This window comes from Rhincodon typus, chromosome 17, assembly GCF_021869965.1.
Source record: "Rhincodon typus isolate 14 chromosome 17, sRhiTyp1.1, whole genome shotgun sequence".
Classification (NCBI taxonomy): domain Eukaryota; kingdom Metazoa; phylum Chordata; class Chondrichthyes; order Orectolobiformes; family Rhincodontidae; genus Rhincodon; species Rhincodon typus.
Genome location: NC_063348.1, coordinates 40,695,265 through 40,715,864, shown reverse-complemented (window position 1 = coordinate 40,715,864; position 20,600 = coordinate 40,695,265). Strand labels below are relative to the sequence as shown.

The following is a 20,600-nucleotide window of genomic DNA, read 5'->3' as shown; positions in this document are numbered from 1 at the left end:
TGTCCTTCCATTCTTTCAACCTAAGTCCCTTGGAAATTTAACACCATCCTCCTAACAATTCATACTACTTCCAAGTCTTAAGTTATGACATCCTCATTACTGTTGTTTGCTTAATGCATTAATAAGGGTCATTAAGCCATTACAATTCAGACATAAGTTCATTTCCATCAGTGAGAATTATCTGCTGGTTATTTTCAAATCAAGGATTTTAGTATGTATGGCTCCTACTGTTTGAAATGATACAAACATGCAACTAGTCTCCACAACTGATGACTTTCCATAAAATATTTTGATTTACATTTTTGTGTGCTTTCTGTACTGTACCACCTTCTTCGAGCCATTATGAAATATACCATACATTTTCAGACAGACAGGTTTATCACCTTTCCCAAGTTTTCTATTTCAATATGGAGCTTTTTAAATTCTTAAAACATCAACTAACATTTAGCAATGAAATTGACATTGAGTCAAAATTATATAAAATTCTGTTGCATGAATTTCCTGATCTAAACATATTTTCTCCATTCTAGCATCCCCAACTTAGTTAAGTGATGCATTCATTCATTTATTGCACAAACCTCCAGAAGAACATGTTACATAGAATTTACAAAGCAAATAGACCACCAGGTCCAATAATTCTATGTAAGTGTTTGCGCTCCACACGAGCCTCTTCCCAATCTAGCTTCTTTGCCTCACTCTATTAACATGTATTTCACTCCTTACTCCCACATATAAACAATGGATCTTCCCCCAAATGCATCTTTGATGTTCATTTCAACCATTGCATTTGATAACAAGTTTTATATTCTTACCACTCTCTCAGTTAAAATGTCTCCAACTGAATTCCTATATCTTATGATCTCTGGTTTCGGTTTCCCACAAAAATGGAAACATCTCTACCTCTACTTATAGACACCCTTCATAATTTTAAAGACCTCTATTAAATTATTCTCAGTCTTCTCTGCTCCTGGGAAAAGAGCTCCAACTTGTTCCATAATAAGAACAAAGAAAGCTGGGAAATTTCAGTAGGTCAGGCAGCATCTGTTGAGATAAATCATAAAACCATAAACAGAGTTTAAAATTTCAATTTGACGACCTTACTTCAGAACTGATGAGCTGATTCCTCTCCAAAGCTGCTACCTGACCTGCTGAGATTTTGTTTCTAGCCTTTTTGGCCTCATTTCAGGTTTCCAGCATCTGCAGTATTTTGCTCTTGTCCATCCTATTTAAGCCTTTCCGAGAGTTCTATCCTCCCAGTTCTGGTATCGTCCATGTAAATCTTTTCTGCACTTTCTCTGGTGCTTCCATTTTTTTTATATTATGGACTAAATTTACTTATCTATGTGCCACTCTTTTGTACATCAATTACATAGTTTTGAGCACAAAATGATTTTAAAATAGTCATTGTAAAATATTTTTCCAATATAATTTTGGAACATACTTAATTTAGTTTATCCTCTTTATTTGGTGCTCAGAGTTGTGGTTAGACGTTGTCTGTACTCCAGTCTTCTGTGTCACATACAGAAACCAGAAGAAAACATATTGTATTTGTACCCAACTGTGCATAAGGTCACTATTTAGAGCATCTAACATAGACCCTTGCAAAACTCTAATTCCAAACATTTCTTCAAATCCAATCACCATTTCAATGTACATTTGTTTTAGGTTACCTTCAAAAATCTAGTGAAACAGATAGAATATGGTTGAGGAAGGAGAACTGTTGTTGTTCACTTCTTAGATTACAAGGAAAAAATCTACTGCTGTATAGCTGTATCAGGAGATCAACTGAAGTCCAATACATTCTTGAAATGACCCTGAAGTCAATAGAACATTAGTTTCTTTAGTCTTCAGGTTGTCTAGTGACTCAGCAATGGCGCATTTACAGCTACCCCAGCAGCAATGTGGTGATTGCGCTATTGGCATCAGTAACCTCAAAGGTTGCGAGTTTAAATCCGACCATCTCCAGTTTCGAAGTTGAATCCAATAAATCTGCGCCACCATCTGTATATTTCGCAGGTGATCTGAAGGCAAGGCGTTAACAATGACTTCATTAGCTGGTTAAAAAAAAAGTCGTACAGTTTGGTTTGGTTATCATAACAATCGGTGTGGTGTAATTGAGCATCACATTACCATTAACCACCTTCCTTTCTGACATCTCTCAGGCCAATTTCCTAACCCTCTCTGAAGTTGTTCGTGCTTTAAGGATTGGGGTATATGCCAGTTCTGTGCATTATTTTGATATTGATGATAAGAGTGCAATCGGCATCATTTCAGGCAGTACTAAAAGCAGTTCTAGGATCTATAACGGGTGGCGGAATAGAAGAGGGAAACAGTTCTGACTCATGCACCAGTTAAACATTAGAGCTGAAGATACCGACATATGGAATTTTACTATTTTTGGCTTTAAACACAGGAGTTAACCCAGTAACTGACACTGGACGAGCAAAAATATCAGACATTGTTAGAATAGATGCAGGTCCATTCTGAAGAATCCTAATCTGAAGACATCAATCTCGCAACGACTTTGCTATTGACAGGAGCCCTTGCAGGCAGATACGGCATGGGCCGGAGGAGCGGGAGAGATAAGTTTTAATAGCCAACTTATCAATTAACTATTTAAAACATGCGAGGTTGTTTTCCTTAAATGTATAACCAGGATGGATGGTTGATTCTGCGTCACCATCTGAACGCATGTATTGTTTGCGTTTAGTTTGTGTCTTGTCAACTAACAGCTTGCCAAATATGCTAACTCCTTCTCCCTCGCTTTCTCTCCCTCTCTCTCCTGGCATAGAAATGACAAGTATGCTGTTTTATCCATACAATTTATTTCATTATTGTTTCCAGCACCAGGAATTATAATCAATCACAAGGAAGTCCAGTTGGCAGGTGTCAATCTTGGTATATATATTTTTGGGTCTCCGTCTATATTTAATCCAATTACAAGGGTCAAGGAGTAAGTGCAAGTCCCCTTGTTACAGCTCAGTTGTTATTCCCGATTTATGGAAGAAGTTAAATCTGATCATATTGAATTTTGAGGACAATAATTTCTGATCTGAACGTACAGAGAGCGCCGCGGTGTCATTCATTAAACAGGTGCTCTTTGCTTGTTAATGGAATATTTATGAGTGTTTATGTGTAAATGAATCATCGTGTTATTTCCTAAAGGAGAGAGAGGCTTTAATGATGGAGGCTGTGTCTCGGCTCACTGCGCTTTCGACTACAATTGTAGATCGAACTCAGACCTTGTCACGTCGGGAAACAGTGAATCTATAACATACAGGACATGCCTGTCGACATACAGCAAATTGCATTCAGTCAGCCCCGGGGAATTCGGCTAATGCTTCAGCCTAAAACCCGGCATGGGGAGAAAAAAAAACAAATGAGTCTGTAGGCTGGCTTTGAGAGAAAAATAAATGTGCAGGCAAGTAACTATTAATACCAGTCTGCCACATGAAACGAAGTTTGTAGACAAATTAATAAGGCGTTAGCCCCCAGAAACAACAAAATAGCCACCCAGGTAGAATTTGGGCATTTATCATTTGATTTACATGGGTGCGTGTGTGTGAATCTGAATGGATGTTTCAACCCAAATTAACACGTCATGCACCTACGCATCGATCAGATTTCGCAGGTTGATGTTTGTTTACAGCATCTTTGTCATTTGGATTGACAGATGTCACTCATTTAGCAACAGCTTGTTAATGCTTGGTTGCTAAATGGAACATATATTGCTCATACAGGATGCTCTTAAACACATTGCCACAGTCGAAGCATTGTAACATCGGAACCCTCCAGATCTGAACTTAGATTTGACTGAGGTTGGCTAAGTAACTCAAACCAACCTTACCTTTTGAAAACGCGCGTTCGGGAAGTAAGCACTTAATTACGGCATTCTGACACCCAATGCAATTTTAAAAGCAAGCCTCTGTACCTGGCTATTGTTGCATATTACTTTAACAGAAGACAGAGTAAACAGTAGAATCTTAGTTTCATTCTCAAGCGGTCCGCCTCGATTTGTCAATTTACAACGAATTATTAACATAGTCCTGCGTTTGTTGTAGATAACGCTAAGAGGTAGGAAATTTGTACGACAATTGACAGCAGCATTTTGTAACTGGACAAGCGATTTAACATTCTCTGTGATCTTTTCCTGCAATATGTGTCAAGTTAGTTGATATGCATTTTACTCATGTTACTCATATAAAACTATCTATTGTAGCCTAGTTCCCCGATTTCTGCTGATGCTCCAAAGGTTACCGCAAGAAACAGTTTTTTTTTTGTTATTTGAATACTTAAGGAACAAAAACTGTTTGTAAACGGCGGGTTTGAGTTAGAGTCGAGTTCGTCAGTGACAATAGGATTAACTTTGGAAGCTGGTCGTCCTGTAAAACATCACCAATGTCGAAATTAACCTGATACCACAAATCGGACTGAGGGGAGACTTGGATCATTTCGGGATTGTTTCATTCGATTCTCCATATTTTGTTTTCGTTATTTTTTCCTGCTTGCAGTGAAGGAGAGGAACGACGCAGGAGTTGTCCTGTTGCTTTTTACAGGTTCAATATTGAAACCTTGCATTCCCCACCCCCCACCCCACCCCACCGTTTAAAATATCTACCATGGACTTCCTCTACTGACAGTGTAAAGAAAGCAGATGGACTCCCGAAACTTAAACAAACACTAATTGTTTGCATCTCGCTTTTGATGAAGGTGCAGATCAAAATGAGTCAGACCTTTTTTTTGAGATCGCTACATTTTCCGTTACCGTTTGGTTAAACGGACTCCTGGGAGATTCTAAATCCACCGAGCGATCGTAAGCTGGTGGTACACTTATTACGGTTGCTCAGCATTTACCTTCGAGTTGGATCACTGATTAAATACAGTGTGTGTCCGTGTCAGGGAGAATACTTTTCAATAACTGGAGGGGGTGTCAGGAAGACCCCAGTCAGTCGAGTCAAATTTAGGGATCAGGAAGTCATGTTGGGAATTGCGGGCTAAGGATAGGGAGGTGGGAGAGGACATTCGGATTACTCGACTGATAAGAGTTAATTGTTGTTTGCAGACTATAAAACGCTTGTTTTATTTTGTTACGCATTTTGACGTTGCCTGCTGCAGTATGTAAAGGCGCAGTAGCACTCAATCTTAAAATGGATTTAGTCTATTTAGCTCACCTGTCGACCATTCGGGTCAAAATTTCGTTGCTACCCAGGTGGCTTTGCAAACACCCTTGTAGCAAAATTCCACTTTTCCTAGTCATTCCTGCCAAATTGAATAAAACAGTTCTTTTTTTTAAAAAAAGGAAACTTTCTGCCGTTGCGTCCGACCCACTCGCATTGTCCAGGCATTCATTTTCTCAAATAATTTTAGTACGCGCCAGCCAGGTTCATGTCGTTAGTTAAACTGCATGAATAGGCAGGTTAATTAATTAAATTTCTGACAGGAGTCCTGCACCTCATGTTAAGAATGCCATCATTAAAGAGACCGCAGCTCTCAGATTTGCGAGCCTACATGTGTAAACCGCGTAGATGGTCACACTCAGAAATGGAACTCTCATTTTCTTGAACGAGTCAGCACATTAATGCATTTGCAGAGATGTTTTACCGTGCTCGTTGCTTTCAAAAGGAAGTGGAAGATTGGAACCTTTGAAGGCATTTGGGAAAATGCGATTTCCTTTTATCAATTCCAATTGAAGGTGAAAGTCGACTGAAAAATATACAAGCTTCCTTAAAATACACTTTAAAAGAGCAATGTCGAGGCACCATGCAAACTGCAAATCGAGCAAACAGCTGGTTTGCCTGTCAGTAAAGTGGCATCATACAAAGAAATTTAAAATACGTAGAAAACATCTTAAACCCGCAGTATTGAACATGTTCTGTCAGCCAAGGAGGTATCTTCACCTATTTCTGACTCTTCAAAAAATCCGCAGTGTATACACAACGAACATCTTTGAACAAATGATTTGAATGCTAATTTCCATAGAATCAATGACATTTAATTGTGTCCAAATACTCTACACTTGTAATACAGTCTTGATGCTGCCATGTAAATTTCTACCAACTGAAGGCAATCAATTTCCACCCGACATAACACACTGTTCATTGCACCCACAGGGACTGTGAAACGTACAAAGGGATACTGATTTGACATCTTTCATTCACACCGTAAAGCGAAGAACAAGAATTGCATCTTTTATGCAAAATGCACCGAAATATAATAGTCCGATTTAAAAAGTAGACAAAAGCTTATCTATGTGTTTTGTTTACTTTATAACTGGACGCACTGTAACAAACTTATTAAAACAATCACTGCGGCGACAAAAATGTGAGTTTTCTTTTAGATATAAAAAACTTTAATATTTAAGTAACAACAGAATCGACACTGTAAAACAGTCACAATTTTACTCCCATTTCACTTTGGATACAACTCGCAACAGCATCTTAGGACAGCCAGGCATTGGACAGACAGAACTGTATTAAGTCAGTGATGTCATCTAAATAAAAATTGACCCATGTTCTACCTATCACTTTCTTTCCGACTGCAATCACAGTGCAGAACTTTTAACACAGAGAAAGGAATAGATGAAACAGCCCCATGTCTGGAACACCACATTAACAATCAGTTAACATCCGCTCGCTCTGACACCTATCCACAATTAAAACAAAAAATAAACTCATCAAATGCTCGTGATGGAGGCCATTTGAACAATCTTGCGCTCTGGCGACGGGTCTGGCGGCACAGATTGATTCACGGATGAGCTCCTTTTGGAGAGTTGTGCAGTTTGAAGAGAGCAAGGTAACACCTGGCTCTGTTTTAGCGGCGCTTGCCTTTGCCGAGAGACAGATAAGGGGCAGCGCGACCTTTCCAGCGCTTCCTTGGAGAACCCTGATCGGTTGCACGGTTTCAGAGCTCCCACCCCCTAATAGCAACGGGTTGCATCATTAGCAAAACACTTTTCCCTGATAGTTCTCCTTTTAAAAAAAATCTGTTGAAACAGTCACTTCCTGCCATACTTGCCAACATATTGTTCCACCAGATCCACAGTGGGAACAAACACTACTTGCTTCTGTTTCCTTTCAAACACACATTTATTTTAAACGCCTTTTGCTTCATTTAGGCCGATTTAGAAAAGTGACAGAGTATCCTACCTTTAATAAAAACGAGGACAAGCTTGAGCAAGGACTTCTTAGAGGTGAATTTGGAACAATGAACATTCTCTCGTCACTGTAGTAAAACGAGCATTGCAACTGGTTGCATAAATCTCCAATAAGAAATCTTTTTTTCCTTAAATCTGGAACGCAGTGTGTTTTCGCCGTAAATTGCCCAAATGGGTCAGATTTGTCCTTCAGTCCCTCAATGCAACTTTCATAGCGAAAGTCAGGCTCGTTCGGAGCACACGTAGTTACGGAATCAAGACAGTGCAACACGCATGAAGATCATTTTGCTGGAAATGGTTCATTAGAAACCGCAAACCGTTGCTGAGAATGGAGGGTGTGAGGGAAGATCCTAATAAATTATTTACTCTACAAAATGTGTATAAATAATGGTCTTTGTGAAAACCAGCAAGTCTGCAGGAAGTATGACAGCGTGGTAAATTAAATGTCCAAACAGGCTAATAAATATTGTAAAGATAAAGGTGCAAATGCACGCATTAAAGCTGATTAGAATTAACCAGCAAGAGATCAAAATACATATATGAACATGCATATGCAGACACAATGAGGCCAATATAGGCACGTGTCCTATGATTTTACATCTTTAAACCGAATAATCCCGGATGTTCCTTTAACGATGAATAAGGATCAAATGCATAACTTAATTGTAATGAAGATATGCAAAGGTTTGCACAGCTCGCTTTCCAATCTTCCTGTATTTTGTGATATTCTGAAGAATAAAGAGAAAAAATGATTTTATTACAGCGCGTTTACAGTCGACGGGAAGTGTAAACCTTGATTTTATTCCTGTTGACAAGTATTTAAGACATTTTCATAGACTGTGTGTGCAATGGGTGTACTTTTGAAAGATAAAGGGTCAGGTAATACGGTTGGAGGGGTTGCACTTTCGATCTGTTTTCGCTGCGCTAAGGCTAGTTACCGTTTTAATGAAGGTATCCAGCCAGAAGCAGAAAGTTGATTTTTCTACCTGACTGAACCTATTCAACAAACAGAACGGAGAACCAATGGATCAATGTTTACTTTATTGGTGACTTCGGATTAAATCACGGAGACATGGCCGTAGACCTGAGGTGAATGATAAATTATATCAAGCAATTATTAGTTCTGGTGAATGTTTTGCCACTTAATGTCAGACTGTGGGACTTAATTGTGTGAATAATTGTTATATGAGGTCTGGTGTCTAATACTTCACACCAGATAAACATCACTTTCTTTACCCTGAAATACATGTGTACCACAAAGTACCCTTAGAAATATCTAAATAGGAAACATGTTGAGCAAAAATAATTCACTGACAGGGAGTTCCAGTGCTAGTTTAAAATGTACTATTCTTACAGAATAAATGCAGTTTTGGATTACACGTAGAATCTGTCATTAAAATATCGCCACAGTGCAAGTTTGCAGAATTCGCTGCTCCCATTCATATGATATATCAGATATAGACTTTGGGACATATTTGCATATTCATATATTTATATAATGATGACTGAATCCATTATGCTGCCATCAACACTAATCTGAGTCAGAACTATGAAAACTTTATGGACTCATTACTTGCAATGTTGCTTTAGGATAAATGGCCTTATAAGGGAAACAACGCGAGGCCACTCTTTTCTTAAAGGGGCATTGTAACGTTGGCAAAAGAAAATAATTTTTCAGCATTCACTAAGTGCTTCCGCACTTTCTGTATGTCACAACACGGCGTTTCTTTAACGGGAGGAGATTGGGTTGGTGGGGTTGGGGTGGGGTTGGAGGTGGCGGTCATATCTAACCAGAAGGAAATCTCCACTTGAAGCGAGAGCGGCGCTAGGCCTGGCGTGAAGTGCAGCCCTTGTGTTTGCACAGGGTGTAGTTGCGTCACGCAGGCGCCTGGTCCAATCAGCGTTGGCCTGACACTGATATTAAGGGGGAAAGTTTGTGTTTGAACGAAAAGCCGTCCCATAGTCCCGGTGACATTTAAACTCTGAGCGAGAGCCCAATGTGAAAAAAAGGGACCAAAACCTCCCACCGTTCTTATACACCGACCGGACCGGGGAGCCAAAGTAAACGTGTTGAATCGCCGATGTACGACTTGATTCAGGTACTAGAGTTCCTGCTTCGTCCTCAACTTACGGCTGCTGTCTGCTTCTGGCTTCTTCTAATAACCTTCTCTCTCTGCTTTCCTCTGTTTATTTATTTTGAGTGTGCAGAATATCTGTATCGATCGCCTATTTCTGTGTTATCCTTTCCGCCTCTGTAACATGTTCGTTGTACACTCCGGTGTTTTTTTCTGTACGCCTGATATAAGCCCCCTTTACAGGAGATCTTTGCCTTTAGAGATCGTCTTTCGGAATTGTTCTAGCAATCACACTTATTGTGTTGCGACGGACAGAGTGCAAATATTAATTACATCAGGCGAATATCATTCCAAAATTTGCGGCTGCACTAAGCTGCAAGTGCCCATGTTTGGGGCGCGGGAGAAGGGGAGTTAATTTGATGGGATATAGGCAACACGGTCTGCGAGGTTCCAGCAAAGTTGCTCTCAACATCTGGTAACAGGTGGCACGGGAACAGACCAAATCTTTCTGTTGTTGTAGTTGTCAACTGCCTCTCTGAAGCGGGGGTAGCGGGGATTGGGGGGGGGGGCGGGGGGGGAAATAAAAGACGATTTTTCAATCGTCTCCACCCACATCACACTCCTATCTGCGATGGAGATTTGGGTTGCTTCGCTTTTCGAAGTTGCTTTCATTTTCCCCACAAATAAAAAAGTGTCGAGTCTCAGGAAAGAGCTGCACGCACGCTTTGAAATCCCAGGAACTTGTTTGATTTCTGCGGCCTTTTGAACGGCGTCTAAACAACAATCAAGGTAAAAAAAACAAGCAGTGGCTTCATATTACATAAGCCCCTATCACTTCCCTGTGCGTGTCAGGGGGTTGAATATGTCGGGGCGATTTTGGGGGTTTAGATATTTAACAGTTCACTGGTGAATTTCAAGCGCGGTCGTGTCGCATTAAGAATGCAACAACAACAAAAAAGGACATTTAAAGGAAACTTCTTCGAAGCGAAAGAATCTGCAGCTATGTTGAAGAAGAATTGTTCCCTTTTCACGAGCCAGGATAATTGCGCCATAGACATCAACCTAGGGCTACCTGTTTGGCAATCAATGTTCAGACTTAACAAACTTAATTTGAAGAATCCTGTTCAACTTATGCTTTAGCTTGTTATTGGTAATTTATATAAAAGCACAACCCAACTCACCTTACGAGGTCCCTCTTTGTTTGCTGTGTGTATTCCAGTTTCTCCTCCTCGTCTGAGGACCATAAATCATATTCCGGGCTAGCTATTGTGGCTATGTTAGGAGCTGGGGTCAGGTGGAGGTTCTACTGTACATGGGCACACCGGTAGTGGACCATACCTTGGTAATAAATCAAGCGCCTTGTAACGCGGACCCTCCTCCCTCATTAGAGAGGTTTATCAGAGATACTGTTTATCCAGCTGTCATGTCGAGATAGGTCTGTAACATAATTGGCCTGACTAGAAGCCCTTTGCCCAACTAACCCCCACCCCTTCCAATGCAGACCAATGTACATTTAAAGCCCAGTGCATTTCGCCAGGAAGGTGTTTTTAAACTGAATCCCATTGACCTTTTGGGACATCTCCTGATTGAGCAACATTTTCCGGCTCTCAGTACAATTCACGTATTGTCCACATGTGCAGAGATTAAAACATTGCTTAAACGGGGAGAGGGCGGTTTTCCGCATAAAGACGTGCTATATAGTTTCTGTTCTTAATTTTGTTTTTGTTGTCGAGTATGAGTGACTCTAGAAAACCAACAGGCGGGCAGACCCAGCAAAGATTCTCTCAGAGTGTAGTCGAAAAATAATGGGGTATTATCTCAGTTCGTGTTGATACGATAGCTCAAAATATATTTTGTGTTCAGTACACAGATAGGCATAAAGTATCCGCAAGGCACAGACGCTGGGATAAGTTGTCAGAAATCGTGCATCTCTACATTCTACCGACTGGACTAGACAAGACGACTTTAAGTATTCTGTGGATTGTGAAAGGTACTTGGTAGCTTGGTTTGCTAATGCTAGGAGACGAGGTCTGTTTCTGCGCTAGTGCGATTAATGAGTCAGACTCCTCAAGATGAGGAAGATTGTGTTTGTGTGTTGGGAGGGGTTGAGATTAAAACGTTAATTTGACAATTTATTAGCTCTTCTGAAACCGAAAATATTCGCTGCTGCCTTCGGACAGGAAGTCCACTAAAGCACATCACTTTGCAATAATACAGAATGCGAAAGGAACGTAAAGTGTGATTGTACTAAGGTCAATTCAAACGAATTGCACAGATGGTTTAATAAACTTTTTGACATTTTCGTTGTTCAGGGTTTCGTATAGCCTCTATGAGCTGACACAACCTCTCTATTACGCCTGTGCAAATAAAGGAAGCGTGTTTTGTAGGAATTGTTTAAACTGGGAGATTATTGCACGCTATTTTCTAGGCAGCAAGTGTTTTAATCGCACTGTACTGCACCAACCTGTGCTAACGGTAACGATTAATTTCATCAACCCACAGGCAAGAGATTCCTGGGGTGGAGCCATTGGTTTTCCTGTCATCCAATTCCTTATTGATTTTAAAAGCCAAAAACTAATCTCAATTACTAATGCTAAACAAAGTTGATTGACTAAGCTTAAAACAAGAACAGCAGCGAGTGGTTTTAAATAGTTTTGATATCATTTTGTGCTCCTTGAGGACATTGTAAAAGTGAACTTGTTTGTATTGAATTTGGGCTTTATTCGCCGGTTAGGGAAAAACGGGATATTTGATCTGCTCATTTCTTCAGTCCTGTCAGAGCAAGAAGAAACGTTTTATTTCGTCCGAGATAGAAGAATAGAAAAAGTTCCCGAACATATTATGACCCCGCAAAAAGGTCAACCTCGTACTATTTAATTGTATCTGTACGACTACCGGAATGCCAATCATTACAAAAATAATAACACTGCTACAATTTTCATTCTCAAGCTTTAAACACTTTAATTTTTTTGAAATTTTGAATGACGTTCTTTTTTTTCTCTCTGCTTCCGGGTTTCCGGACTGGGTTTTGCTATTTTGTGCAATCTTGCCCAACACCGACTTCCATCAAGGGTATTCCCCTGGGTCCGGAGATGGGGGCTTCAACTCTCTCGATCATAGCAACATAAAGAACTTTTTGACAAGTTCATTGCCCATTTATATTCTTGGTCCCTGTTATTCTCTTTTACACGACCCCTTTGATATTCAAATTTAAAATTGCACCAACTAATTCTGCCCTCCTGCCTTAAAAAATCATAGCAGCACTCGTCAAATTACCGTCCCTCCTTCTGTGAACGTGTGCCCGTGGAAAATAAAACAAAACTTGCGCTGGAGTTCTCCATTTTAATATTTTTTAAAGCTTTATCATTGAATATACGATCGAGTCACGCTAGTGCCCATTAGTTATATTAGTTTTAAAAACGTAAATTTGCTAAATGCAATCGGGCAGCCGGATAGGCCCGGAAAGGACAAATTAAAAGACTCATTAAAGTTCATTTTTCCCTCTTTGAGAGCTACATTCAATAAAAATGGCGTCACTCCGTGCCTTTTAACAAACTTAGAGGAGGTGGGGGAGGATTTTATTTTGCAGCGCCCCCCTCCTCCCCACTGACAAAAAAAGCTGTCGATCAGGTGAGCCCCTAATAACTTTTTCTTTTGTGCAAATATCTTAGAGAGGCATCGGAAGAACTCTGAAACAGACCTGGTTGTTTTGTGTATGGACATTTATATGTCTTAATCGTGCAATGGGGGTTCTCAAGTCTTAAACTTCACCGATGAATTGTAGACCACGATCAATTATTGTAATGATAAACCTTGGCTGGTGTGCTTCCCCATTGGCTGTTAGCGTCTATTCCTAACTCCTTGATAAATCCATGGTAGCCAATGTATCCAAAGCTCTTTCGGCGATGCGCTTTAATAAACCCCTTTCTCTTGCAGCATGACGTCAGTTGTATTCAGTATTTCCCACCCTTCGCATGATTTTTTTTGTGTGTTGTGTGTGTTCAAAACTTTTTTTTTGCGGAGCCCACAAAGAACACTTTGCCCCGGGGGGAAATAGCGACGAGATTAAGGTCTTCTGGTCCGTTTTAGTGGGCGCTAATCCGAAATGCGCTAATTGAGCTTGCAGCGAAACAGAGAGGGAGAGAGAAAGAAAAAAAAATCACCTTCGCCGCCTGTGGATTTATGAAGGCACCAACTGTACTTCTTCAAACTTTGTTTGTTATGAGCAGGCGCTTTAATTTCCCCCCTCCCTCTAAGAAAAGCAACTGTAGTCCAACCGGCTGCAGAAAGAACTGATCGACGAAACTTTAAAGTAGCACACAAAAAAGGGATATTCATTTTAAATTGCCTTCTTTTAAACAAGAAAGAACGGCGGGGCGGATTCTGTCTTACAAATAATCAGACTCTGATTAATGCACAATTGTTTCCAGCTAATTTGAAAAGCTTTTCGAAGCCACACCTTCCTTCAGCCAAAGGACAAGGAAACCGGTTTGTACATTATTATCATTTTTTTAAATCTTATGCATTCATTTTGTTGCGATTGCGGAGTTTCTGCTTGAAGTGCACGGTGTGAAACTTTTGTGTGTGTGTGTGTCTGTGTGTGTGTACTTCACTCCCTGGTTCGGAATAAATTACTAGCTCGACAAGTTTCTATGCGGCACAGTCAAGGCCTTTTCATTTCATCACCATCCGTGTTCACGCTTAGTAAACGCATCATTGCAGATTTGAATTGTCAAAGTTCACTTGTGAAAGGCAAACTTTTTTTTTAAAACCCCGGCAGTTCACCGAATCTAGTTGCAGATTTTAATGCATTCGCCTGCCTCCCCCTATCTTCCCTCTTTCTGTTATAGTTAATGTTTGAGGTTTAAAGCCGTTCTTTACCAAAGCGAGAGGCTACCCAGTGGAGGGCCCGCTCCGCGCTGTCTAACCCGAGTGGCGTTTTTTGCAACAAAACAAAAAGACACTTTTCTTGCGTATGTGGAACTGCAAGGCGAGCGATGGCTCCGCCATAACAGAACGGACAAAGTCTCGATTTTAACCACCTAAAACAACCCCCACCAATTACCATCTCTCTCTTTAGACAATTGCTGTAATAGGCCGACGTTCCCATGCAAACTCTTGTCCTCGGTCACAGCGTGACCTGTAACTCCCCTACAAATAATGCCTTCTTTTTTCTCTCTCTCATTCCCACCCTCGCATTCCCGAATAGGCCCACTTCTCGAATTTATAAAGATAGACGTTCGTTAAAAAAAAGTGGAATCCGGGAATATTGACGTTAGCTGAGGGGCAAAGTTAGAAGGGAGTTGGATCAATACTAAGAGAGTGGCAGCTCTGGCTAGGACTCGAGATGACAGTGCATGACGGTCTGGGCAGCTCATTATCCAGCTCCTATTGAGGCGTCCTTTTCACTCAGATGCAAAGTATTTGGCAGAGTCGTTTGTCTCCGCATTGTACTTTAGTTAGGAATGCAATGGTTGTCAGTGCTCTTATTCACTTTCAAGATACTTTATTGATGAGCTCTGACTTTTAGCACTTTTCACATGTCAAGAGAAGTCAAGTGTATGCATCCACGACTTCATTTTATGCTTTGCGCGTTTCTGTGAACCCCCCACCTCCAGCCCCTGCCCCCCCCCCCCCCCCCTTTTCCCCTTCTGGTTGCTTTCTCTCTCTACATCAATCTATCCTTATTTCTATCTGCATCTTTTTCTCTCTCTCTTTCTCTCTGTCTCTGTCTCTCTCTCTCTCACACACACACACACACACACACACACACACACACACGTACGCCCTATTCCAATGGGATAAATAATGGAGACACCCTGAGCAGAGACTGGTGCTACCTATGTAACCTCAAACCAGGCGCTGAGGGGTTGCTTTGGAGTTTACTGAGGTGTACATTAATGGTGGGGCATTCAACAAATGTGGTTCTGGTGTGTGGTCAGCTGCTAGTTCATTTTCTTACTTTCCCTGTGATTTTCTGGCAGCCAGAGAAGTGGCACAGCCCATTGGAAATGATCAATTAAAATTAATAGAGCTTGCACTAAGCTGCAGTAAAACAGACGCACAGCTCTCGTGGAGGATGTGAAATATGTTTTCTCTGTCTCTGCCTCTCTCTCTTCAAACGTCGGAGCATCTCCTCCAGAAAAGTTGAGGTTTAACTTGTTACTTCCTTAAGAAAATAAAAAGCTAACAACGGTCGCCAGGCAAACAAAGGGCGCGTGGGAGAGGTTTGGGAATGTTTTCTGTGCAGACACTTCAGACCTATTTACCAGAGGCTGGAGTCCACAAAGTAAATGTGTATTTAATCGGCCCTGACAAGGGGACGGGAGCCCTCTACTTAGAAGAACATTACCAGAGATTGGTAATTTGTGTGAATTCATCCAAATGTGTTTTTTTTTCCGATAGGAAAGTTGAGGATATGTTAAATATGATTAGTTATTCAAAGTGGATGACTACCTTCAGCCATCTAATAACTCAAATCAATAAAGCAATTGGTTCTTCCCGGTTTAATATTTTCATAACTCCCAGTTCTTACAAAACCTTCTTCCAAATTTAGAAAAAAGGCTCTTAAAACGTTCAATCCAATTCGAAATTTGGGTACATTTTAAAATATATACATACACCCCACGTGGTCATACACATTACACCGGTGCCGTTTAGCCGAATCCTGACATAAAGTTTTTGTGTACACCCATAAAAGCTGCCCATACAGGCAGGGAGGACGAAGATAGCAGTGAGGACTCTTGTACCCGGTTGCCCGGCGTGCTTTCTTTCCCCTTCTTTGCATAAGGAAATATTTATTTGTGTGTATTTGCATGTGGTGCATAAAACCGTGTGGAGTGATTAGTGGGTTTGAAAGAGTGCATTTCCCGCTCTGGTGAGGCGCAGGGAGGAAGTGTTTTGCTTGCGGATGATGACAAAGGTCACCCTCTGCTAATGGGCCAGTGAAGTGGAGGCGAGGCGAGGCGAGCGCACCTCCTGAATTCAGACATACATTAATACAACTAGCACCATCAGCAATCAGCTAGGTGTGCTGTCTCTCTCTTTCCCTCTCTCTCTCTCCCTCTCTGTCCTCTGTTGTCTTTCTCCCCTCTCTTGTCTCTCCATCTCCGCGTGCTTCAACAACTCCCTCTCTCTTTAGTGACAGCAGATTTTATTGTCAATCTCTGTCTCCTTCGCAGGAATTTGCCCTGTCTCTTTCCCCCTCTCTCTGTGGAGAAACTATAATCCACTAGCAAGTCTTAAAAAGTCGCCCATCATATTCCATCTTAACTGTTTGCTGGACGTGTTGACAGCGACGCAGAATGCCCCATAAAGGTGAGTCTGTTTGCTTTCTTACATTTAATTTAGTGCATTTTGGACATCTTAATTAACATTACTCAATCACAAGACAAATATAAGTTTCCTTTAGCTTCTATCTATGATTTATAGCTCAGCTCAGATTCAGTGCAACATATTATACATTTTAACGAGACTTTGATCATTTGCGGATTGTTTTCAAATGCCGCAATGAAACAACGGGCAATTCTTAAGGGGGCACATAAAGGTGCACTGTCTTCAGGAAACTCAAAGGAAATTCAGTCTATTCCAAGTCATTGTATCAAACCATTCGCTAGTTTTTAACTTGTGAGTTGTTTATACCCTACTATCGAGCCGTTTTGACTATTAATGGCAATTTTAATCGAACTCGGAGGTCACGCATCCATTTACTTCACTATTAAAATAAATAATTTCGGAACGATACACCAGAGAATTTAGCAAAATCCCCTTATTCTCCCTGCAGGCAAATGTAAATTGGCGTTTCTGGGAGGAGACGCGAAATGTGTTTGAGATGCTGCGTTGTGGGGTTGTCTAATGTCATTTTTTTTCTGCATGTTTATAAGTAGTTGTTGTTTATTAATGATAAAAAAGAGTAAAATAAGTCACTTTAGGCCAAAGCTTGCTGTTTGATGAAGATGCAATGACCCGATAATGCATTGTGTCAGTTTGAATTAAGCAATCAGCCGATTCATTAGTGCCGTTTGCATTGAGTGTTTCAAACTCGTCAGAAGTCTGTGCAACCGTTAGAGCTTTACGTTATTTTTAAGGCAAAATCTAGTTATTAACGTGCTTCACCTTGTCGAGGGCTAATGGGCTCGGCGAGTAAACACCAAACTGCATGTGTTCGTGTTAAAAAGCAAATGAATTGAAATGAGCGGTCCTTTCTCGGCTCCGGTTCCACGCAGTCATTTGATCAATGCTTTCTTTCCCTGCGGTTCAAACCAGATCCTTCGGTATTACAAACTTTGTTTTAATTTCACACTAAAATAATTTATAGCCACTTAAAATGAGCATGGCCTGACAAGAGAACCAAGCATCTCAGTTTTATTTTTTGGGTTGATATTAATAACCACTCGCAATTTAGAGCAAAAATATTACATTAATTCAGCTTTCGCGTCAAGCATTAAGATATTTAGCTGTGAGGTGCAGACGTAAACGGAGCCGTGTCTGTAAGATTTAAATTACCGTAACTACTCCATACTATAATAAATTATTGAGCGCTGAACCGAGGATTTCTGTGCCTCTCATTATAAATAAGCCTTCGAATTTCTGATAGTAAAAATAATCAGCGTAGTTTTCCCATTATTATAGGCACGAGTGTTCCAATTGTGAACTGACCGCATCTTAATAGTTAAAACAAGGAAATATTGGCTCAGGTGAGAAGAAGATAGAGTTTCTACATTTGTTAAAATGCATGCAAGTTTGCGGTTCGTTGGTACAAAATCTGAATGTGGAGGATAAAGGGAAAAATAAATTCAGCAAATGAGGTATGGAACAGGGGACTACTGTGAGATTTACGGGTGTTTTTGTTTTAAATATATACAATTCTATGCTTCATATCGTCTAGTCTCGGGCCAGCGTTGAGCAAAGACTGGGCCGAAAAAAGGGTGACAGTTTGGTTCGAAATCGGCTGTTAGATACAATAAGAACGCACCCTGTGTATTTGGTGTCTGCTGTTAGACGTACATTTATATACGTAGAAGATATAAAACGTGTAAATATATAAAGACCAGTATCAGGCTGGGCCTTTGAGGAACAACTGCTTGTTCAGCACTTGATTTCATCTATGTACCGAGGGACAATAGTAAAGATTGGTCTTAAAATTCTAGCCCTGAAATGGATCAGGGCGTTATCAACTGCTTTTCTGTGTATTTTTTAAAAGTACATTTTAAAAAGGCAGTAAAACGGCATGTGGACTTTTCAGAAGGTGATGAATTGCTTTTTGCAAACCGAGTAATTAGGAAAGCACTTCCTGCAGCCGTGAAAATCGCCCATCGCAGTCAAAAGACGGCATTTTCCCTTTAATTTTTTTTATTGCAAATGTTAAGGCCCTTTCTTAAAGCGGGAAAGCACAAACGATCTTTCGTAGCCTTACTAGTAGCGACGGCTTCCGCTGGCTGCAACGGAGTTAAAGCGCCCGGCTTCTCCCGCTTGCTGTGGATAATCAGGTAGTCACCCTTGGCTGTTGTAAATATTTACGCAGGGAAGTCTGCATGCTGGGAGAAAGTGTTTGTTTGAAGTTTATTTTTTTTTGTGTGTGCAGGAATAGATAACAAAGCTAGACTATAAATTATTTTCCGGTGGTGTGTTGATGAATAGAAAGAAGAGAGGAGGGTGGAAAACCGAGGCTGCAGGAATTTAAGTCAGATGTAAGAGTGGGGTGAGGGTGGGGGAGGGTGGGAGGTGGTGGGGGGTGCAGAGTATACCTTCTACTTACGGTGGCAAAGGGAAACAGAATGAAGTATTTCGAGAAAGAGGTAAAAGGAAAATGAAAGCTGGTCCATTTCGTTATTGTACCCCTCTTTTAGCAAACCCCGTGAATAGACCCTTTATTGTAATTGTCTTCTTGCAATTGAGCGTCCCACGGAGCTGTTGTGTCTTTTTACAACCGTTAACAACCCAATACCAGCAACATAATTACCTCCAGATACTCATAACAGAAATTACTTGTTTTATTTGGGGAGTGGGGGAGACGGAATAGCAAAACAAAACTGAAAAAAACTGCTCACAGTTCGATAGTGAAAGTTGATTCTCCCCTCTCTCTCACCAACCTTCCCCCCCCCCCACCTTGAATGAGTGTGAGTGGGAGAGGACGCGCTACGTTTAGCTGAACATTGTGTTGCTGTTCGGAGAGCCTGTGTGTATGTGTGTGTGTGTGTGTGTGTGTGTGGGTGGGTGGGTGAGGGGGGGGGGAGTAACTCTCTGGGTACGGGCTGTAAGCAGAATAGAAAGCATTGTTCACTTTCTGTAGCCATTGTCGATCAGTGCTGACCCCCTCCCGTTACTACTTTTTAAGCACTGAGGCGAGGTAGACAGCGTGTGTCAGAATACCTCAGCATAAAAGAGGATCTAAAGACCAGGGAAGAAAGTTAATCAAGAGGAACTAAGTTCAAAAGTACGTTATGGCGTACAGTACGTTAATAAGTTTTTTTTGGGGGGGAGAAAACTTAGACTGAGGACGAGCCCCTGCCCATCCCCCCTAAAAAAACACTGAAATACTAAACTGAGCGAACTAAACCATGCCGAGAAATATGCAGAATTGTCAATGATGAAATATTATAAGTCCGCCCAAAGCAGAAGCGAAATATTCACATACTGTCTTCACAAAGTATGGGAAATGAGGCCGGTTTATGCGCATGCTTATGGCATTGAAACAGTATTGCAAACATTCCCTGGAAGATCCTGAAGTGATACGTCCAGCGTGCGGTATTATCATTTTTCTCACACAGGAAACCATGAAACCCGTGCGAGGAGGCAAAACATTTTTGAACGGACATCATTCGAAGTCCCTGAGATGAGTTAAACAGGCGCCTTCACTGCGTTGAGATGTGACATAGAATTCGAGCGTAAATTCTTTCCGCCTTCCTGAAAGTAACTTGATGACGGGTTGGGGAGGGTACATTGCGCAAGATGGGCATACCGGCTTAGAAAGACCGGTTCCCCTTGTCATGTTTGAGCAACTTTTACGCGGTCCGTAAGACAAGTCCAAATACCTTGAAACGGTCAGGTTGTTACCGAATGATTCAGTGCAGTTTCTGGTCTAAGTAGGGAGGTTCAGGAAGCTGCACCAGTAATCCAATTATATATATATATTTAAATCGCCCATCAAATTGCCATAATAAACTTTTTTTGTTTTCTTTTTCCATAGAGGGAAGACTTTAACTAGTAACAAACAGATGCCTGTGGTCACAGGCTGTCAACACAGGTTTCAGGCAAGTTTCAAATATTATTACATTCGGGCAGCATTTTAAATATCGAATATTCCAAACCCCTTAATATAAAAAGTCCTGGCTTTGCAATGAGATACATACAATACAGCCGCCTGCGGCCTC

The 20,600-nt window shown here is 40.9% G+C and overlaps 1 protein-coding gene across 10 annotated transcripts in view; it reads left to right on the top strand.

Annotated features, from left to right (window-relative positions):
• Nucleotides 1-8,972: 8,972 nt before the first annotated feature.
• The window catches only part of pax6b (paired box 6b), a 30,466-nt gene continuing 18,838 nt past the window's right edge, over nucleotides 8,973-20,600 (top strand). For 2 of the 10 annotated variants that reach the window (XM_048606976.1, XM_048606971.1), the window contains exons 1-5: nucleotides 8,973-9,252; nucleotides 11,092-11,218; nucleotides 13,659-13,716; nucleotides 16,410-16,545; nucleotides 20,417-20,480. Coding sequence is in view for 5 of the 10 variants with exons in the window: in XM_048606975.1 (XP_048462932.1) it covers nucleotides 16,533-16,545 (13 nt within the window). In the remaining 5 variants the exon portion in view is untranslated. Of the gene's footprint in view, nucleotides 9,253-11,091; nucleotides 11,219-13,658; nucleotides 13,717-16,239; nucleotides 16,257-16,409; nucleotides 16,546-17,859; nucleotides 17,925-20,416; nucleotides 20,481-20,600 lie in introns of those variants that run through there. The other 8 variants (XM_048606975.1, XM_048606967.1, XM_048606972.1 and 5 more) reach the window with 7 other exon arrangements.